The 6933-nt window shown below is 38.7% G+C and overlaps 1 protein-coding gene across 1 annotated transcript in view; it reads left to right on the forward strand.

Moving 5' to 3' along the window:
* Window positions 1-5777, forward strand: part of NXPH2 (neurexophilin 2) — a 110205-nt gene extending 104428 nt beyond the window's left edge. Inside the window, exon 2 of the mRNA XM_032637924.1 lies at window positions 4522-5777. Within this exon, the coding sequence (XP_032493815.1) occupies window positions 4522-5265 (744 nt within the window). The 3' untranslated portion in view covers window positions 5266-5777. The remainder of the gene's footprint in view (window positions 1-4521) is intronic.
* Window positions 5778-6933: the final 1156 nt, after the last annotated feature.

A 6933-nucleotide genomic window follows, 5' to 3' on the forward strand; every position in this document is an offset into this window, starting at 1 on the left:
CGTAAGAGCCAGCAGTCACTGAATGCCTTTTGCAAGAGATTGGGCTCAGTAATTTCTAGCCATTCTTTTTCTTTTTGGGGGGTTGTGTCAGGTCTTAGTTGCAGCACGTGGGATCTTTGTTGAGGCCTGCAGAATCTTTCCTTACAGCACGGGCTCTTGTAGTTTGCGGCACGCGGGCTCTCTCATTGAGGCATGCAAGCTCAGTAGTTGTGGCACAAGGGCTTAGTTAGTTGCCCCGCATCATGTGGGATCCTAGTTCCCCAACCAGGGACAGAACCTGCATCCCCTGCAGCGGAAGGCAGATTCTTTACCACTGGACCACCAGGGAAGTCTCCATCCATTCTTTTATTTAGTCCTTACAATCAACCGGCAAAGGACATAAAGGTGAGAAAATTGGGGCTCACATCAAATACTTCAAGCTAAGGGGGTGATGAGGTCATCAGGCACCAAACCCTATGCTTTTTCCACCATGCTGCTTTCATATTGGGAGTCTGTGGATGAGTGCAGGCAGGGTTGTGGTTGATCCAAACCCCAGTCATCCCCGGTTAGGTCTTTTGAGGTGAAGCATGAGCCCTGGGGACTTTGGTCTCACAACTGTCTTTGTAGACCTGTTTAGGAGAGGGTGCCCTCTCAGCAGTGATGCATGCCTTTAAGAAAATATTCCAGAGAGAAGGCTGAACAAGTTACGCCAAAGGGAGAGGAAGTTGGGAGAGGAGGTACAATTGTTGGCTTTTTAAGACAACTAGAAATATATTTACCCTTTTAATTATACTCTTCTACCAATACATAATCATCCAAAAGTTTTTTTAAAATTTGGGCTTAGATTTGGAAATCAGTACTTGTAAGAACCGTCCATGCATTTTAGAGTAAAAAACAGATGAAGTTATACACAGCTTTTCTCACCTTGTTTAATGTTATCAAAGCAAGTGACAAATGTGATGGTCTAGGGCAAAGCAAAAAAACTAAAAGATACATCCATCTACTTTTTTTGTCTAAGGAACTGTCAGTGACTGTTTTTCACTGGAACAGAGAACAATTATAGATCTGTGCTTAATAGTTAAATTTGATTATTTTTATATAAGCCAACCTTAAAATCAAGGGCTCCTCGAGCAGGTTTGAACCTGAAGAGTATTGTGTTAGAATATATTTTTTAGGAATCAAATTTCATTTTAAATTCTCATCTGGAGAATCTTTCCTGAAGAATTGAAAAGCCTTTCTAAAAGCAAATAATCATATCTAATGTATCCTTTTGATAAGCTTAGGTTTTTTTTTTTACACTCATATTTCTTTAGGATGAGTCACATATGTTTGGGTCAAGTTGCTACACCATGTTACTACAAAGAAAATCTTCAGTTTTTTTAAAAGTCAATAAATGACTTTCTGAGTAATTATTATTGACTAATCTCAGAACCATCACATCAGAAGTCCAAGAGATAAAAGAAGGATCTCATAATGTCTATCTCATAAGGGGGCCCATCATGTATTCTAAAATACGCTAATACCAGTTAACTTGAGACTCTACATGATTGAAGACTTCTTGTTGAACAATGGGTTCAATGTTGGTAGGTTTTCAATAACAGAACAGGAAGGAGAAAAATAAGGCAAAGGACTAAATCAAGAAAAATGATCCAGGCAGAAAAAACTCAGGAAAATGTGTAATGTAAAACAAACATTTTTAAAAAAAAGAGCATGTTTCTCCTGGTAGTGAAGAGTGTTGTCATACTTGTAAGTGAAAAAAATTTTTTGAACGGAAAATGGATCTTAATTCTGCTAATAAAGTATTCATCAGGAGCATGGTGTGTAAAAGTAAGAATTAAGATTTGGGGGCGTTTTTTGAAAAAGCAAGCGAAAGGAAATTTACCCTATGAAAGAGAGAATGAAAGGCAGGAGCTAGGGAAGAAGTGAGGAAGTTGTACAAATAGGGGAGTTGAGATCAGGAAGTAAAGAGAAGCTTGAGTACCAGTGATTCTCAGGAACAGTAGTTGTGACTGTCAGCAATGACCAAGGCACATCTCGTGAAATACTGGAAACAGGCAAAACAATAGGTAATAGACAGCAAGAGTCATAATCAGAGAGAAGAGAAATTGGACCTTGATCAGCAAGGGGTTTCTTATCTGCCCATGTGTCCTTGAATGTCTCCCTGGAGAGAGAACAGGACAAGTCACTTGGACCAGGTTGCATCAGTTCCCAGGAAACTCAAGTCATATCTGGAGCCTGTACTGACCTTCATGAGCTGTATGACCAGTTGATCTGAATGAGGTTTTGTGCACATTATAATTAAGAGTGTTCAAAGACAGAAAGCTAGTTACAGTATCAGAAATACCCAGAGTATTTTGAGCCAGAAATCCTGAGCAATGATACCTCTTTTCCTGGTGAATATGCCAGCCCTTTAACGCCAGGAGAGAGAAAGAAGCATCAACTCAGGATGTGTAAGCCCCTAAGAAGAGGTAGTACGGATTTAGGTTTCCAAAACAGTAAGAACATGCAGCATGCAGTCTGACAAACCTCTGTAATTTAAGTAAAGAGAAAAGAATTTCTAAAAATACCAGACCTGAGTGGGGGAAAGCCTTCGGGAAATTAATCAAAGGGACCAAAACATTATTATGTGCTCCCTCCCCACCAAAGCAAAAAAAGGAAAAATCTACACATATATTTAAGTCCTTGGACTCCTCCTCTAAAGTGTTTGGGTACAAGCTATAGATGAAAACACTTCTCACAAAACTCTGTTAAAACGTTTATGAATATATAAAATGTAACCTCATATTATTAAACTCTACCATGTAGTCAGGTGCAATATTAATAATTCAAGCTTTTTTTTTTCAAAATTGTATTGAAAGCAATAATTTTTGTAACAACCTGAGACTGGTTTTACCAGGTGCTTTGCCAAGTTTGAAATGGTTGGGGAAACTACATAAACACAGCCCCACTTCTTTCTCATCCTTTTCATCTTGCTGACACTTTTCCAGAGAATCATTACCAGAGTGCTTTGTACCATTCGAGATAAGAGGCTCTCTGTGTTTCCACTAGAAACCTCTATTTTCCAGACTTTATAACTCATCCGTAAATATTCATGCCAGGCAACAGATTCATATATTATGATTCTGTCCCTCAAAATTCATATTGACTTAGCTAAGTGATTTTTAGAAATCATGAGGACTCTTACACTACAAAAAGAATAAGAAAAATCAAATGCAAATAAAGTGCTATGTTTCAGTGGGTATGATTTGAGTCAAAATACTGTGGAATCCATAAAACACATGCACATGACTCTTTCCTGGCAATCCTATCTTTCAGGGTATTATTCAGTTGTAACAAAATTTAATTTATCAACTATAGGTCTATTAATTAATTCAAAATGTACATTTCCAATTTATTTCTGTTTCTATAAAGGCAGCTAAATTTGAAATTATATTTTTTCAACTAAAACTTTTGTAGAACTTCCTATTCACACTACTTTTCGTTACAGAATTTGAAGTCAAATTATATCAGAAGTTATGAAATTATATGACAAGCTTTGAATACAATAATACCCTTAGTACCTGCAAAAATATTTTAAGAGTCTTATCAATATCTTATATTCAGGTGGTTTCTAGCTCCATGGTAGAAACCTCAGCATTCTAGAGTTGTTTTCTACCTGAAAAAAAAAGATCTTACAAATTTAATGTTTTTATGAAATAAGAGACCAAAATATACTATTTCCCCCAGTCTGGGAAGATAGAACTGTAAAGATTAGGGAACAGAGACTAAAACCACATCAACCCATTAAAATGAAATACAATCAACCCTTGATATCCATGGCGGATCGGTTTCAGGATCCCCTTGGATACCAAAATCCAGGGATGTTTAAGTTGCTTACATAAAATAGTTTAGTATTTGCATGTAACCTATGCACATCCTCCTATGTATTTTAAATCATCTCTAGATTACTTATAATACCTAATACAATGTAAATACTTGCCAGAGTATGACAAATTCAAGTTTTGCTTTTTGGAAATCTCTGGTTGGGGGCGGGAGTATTGGAGGGGGTTTTCATTTGTTTTTAACTTAATTCAGTGTTGGTCGAATCCACTGGATTCAGAACCTGCAGATACAAAGAGCCAACTGTACTCTCTTCTTGATCTCATCATTTCCGTTTTCGTACTCATGGATTTACATTGCTTGAATTAAATGGTCATCTTGTTACACTGTGGAGCCCAGCTGTGTGTGTGAAATGCTATCTAGCAGGAACTGAAATAAATTACAAGAATTAACCTGGTGGGGCTTCCCTAGTGGCGCAGTGGTTGAGAGTACGCCTGCCGATGCAGGGGACACGGGTTCCCACACATGTGGGAAGATCCCACATGCCACGGAGCGGCTAGGCCCGTGAGCCATGGGCGCTGAGCCTGCGCATCCGGAGCCTGTGCTCCACAACGGGAGAGGCCACAACAGTGAGATGCCCACGTACCGCAAAAAAAAAAAAAAAAAAGAAAAGGCACTCAAAGCCTAACCTAAAGTGTGTTTCTCTTTCTTCTTTTCGAACAGCTATTTTGTGACAGTAAAAAGGTGGTGCATGCCACAGAAGGGCTGGATTGGGAAGACAAAGATGCTGCCGGGACACTGGTGGGAAACGTGGTACACTCAAGGATCATCAATCCTCTGCGTCTGTTTGTTAAACAGTCTCCAGTCCCCAAGCCCGGACACTTGGCGTATGCGGACAGCTTGGAGAACTTTTGGGATTGGCTGGCCAATATCACGGAGGTTCAGGAGCCCTTGGCAAGAACTAAACGGAGGCCAATAGTGAAAACGGGAAAATTTAAGAAAATGTTTGGATGGGGCGACTTCCATTCCAACATTAAAACTGTTAAGCTCAACCTCCTTATCACGGGGAAGATCGTTGACCATGGAAATGGAACCTTCAGTGTTTATTTCCGACATAATTCCACAGGCCTGGGCAATGTTTCAGTGAGTTTGGTACCCCCCTCCAAAGTGGTGGAATTTGAAGTTTCCCCACAGTCTACCTTGGAGACCAAGGAATCCAAATCTTTCAATTGTCGCATTGAGTATGAAAAAACAGATCGGGCGAAGAAGACTGCCCTGTGCAACTTCGACCCGTCCAAGATCTGCTACCAGGAGCAGACTCAGAGCCACGTTTCCTGGTTGTGTTCCAAGCCCTTCAAGGTCATTTGCATCTACATTGCCTTTTACAGTGTTGATTATAAACTTGTGCAAAAGGTCTGTCCTGACTACAATTACCATAGTGAGACTCCATACTTATCTTCTGGCTGAATCTTTCTACAGCCAATAGAAAGGAAGGACAAATATATATTCAATTAGAATGACCAAGAACCAAGCCCAGCTCTTCGTGGTAAGGGATCCCTTTTGTTTCTGGCAGTGAACCTTCATTCCCTATAAGGTTTTCAAACTTAAAAAGAAACATCTTTAAATGTGAATTGTGTTTGTTTCGATCATAAGTACCTGAATCTAAAGAGTAAAACTGTGTATGAAGCCATCGCTCTCACATAGGATGGCTAAGTCCTCCAGGTATTGTTGTTTCTCTAAGAGTCGATGGTAGCAACATGTAACAGGAAAGAACCGAATTATGCATGTGATAAACATTGCTCTTGAAGTGAGCCTGCCTTTGAAGTATGTTTTGGAAGATTACCTTAAAAATAGCAGATGCAGTAAAGCAACTGAAAAGATTGTATTGGGTAGATGAATCGCATTTCTGACACTGAATTCTTTTTTTTATTGCTGTCTTTTCTCCCACATCTGTGCTGTCACTGATATGAGAGATGAAGGGGTAAAATTTGTTTCAAAACTCATGTGTGCAGTTACAGTGCCACAGTGATTGAGTGGAGTGGGATTTAAACACTTAGCCCTGGTTTGGTCACCAGCCTCAGGATTCTCATGCAGGTAGTAACATTAGTGTATTAAGAAAGCAAATCTGGATATATTGTAAGTCAGTTCAACAATAATGACGATCAGGACGTTTTTAGATTGTTTTGTCAGATTCAGTGCTGTGAGGTGGTCAAAGATATCATAAATCTGTATTCACCCTTTAACCTCATTCTATTCATTTGGTAGTATGATTTTTATATACAGGTGTAGAACAACTCTTGAATTGAGAGAAAGTGATTGTTTCCTAGGCTAGAATGGGAAAGAAATTGGAATTGGAAGGAGGAAATCCTGGGATGATATATTCATTATTTCTAGCCTCTTAGATTAAGTTCTCCTTGCATTTAATTATTTACATGAGGGATCAAATTGTGGAAATAAAGAGTATATTTAAACATTGCTAATTATTATTAAGTGTTAATAACCAAGATGCATGATTCACCAGTCTTTTGAGATGACTTCCTAATAATGTTGCTTCACAACCCTGTCCTCCTCATCTTCTCTGAGGGGGTCGACGGTCATCCTGTGTCATAGAACTGGATGGTCTTTGAATTAGCACAGAAAGACAGTCTGGCTGACCAGTACAAAGGTTTCTAGAACCTGTAAGACTCATGGAATGGTTACTCTTTTTTACGATAGACGTTAACTTGTTTCCCCCTTCTTACCTGAAAAATATCAGTTAAAGTAAAACATTAAATTGAGGACTAAAGGAAGACCAGTCCTAACCAACAAAAATGCTCTTACTACATTGTTCAAAAAGCCAGCAGCACTCATCTCTATTTTGCATCTCCATTCCTTTCCTTTTCTTGGTGATATCTGCACAGTGTTTGGTTTTTGTCTTTTGTAAAAATTGTACTAGACTTAGTGTGTGGTAGTACAGGCTTGAAATTTTTGCTCTGAGTTCATCGGGCGCTTTTGTAATTTTGTGGTTGGTGTGAAATATTTTGAGACATCTTTTTATTTTCACGTAGAAACAAGATTAAAATACTATTTATTGTAAAATATGTGGGAACCATCTATGTATATAAACTTAGAATTTTCTGTGTACAGAGAAAGTAT

Source organism: Phocoena sinus, chromosome 7 (genome assembly GCF_008692025.1).
Source record: "Phocoena sinus isolate mPhoSin1 chromosome 7, mPhoSin1.pri, whole genome shotgun sequence".
Taxonomy (NCBI): Eukaryota; Metazoa; Chordata; class Mammalia; order Artiodactyla; family Phocoenidae; genus Phocoena; species Phocoena sinus.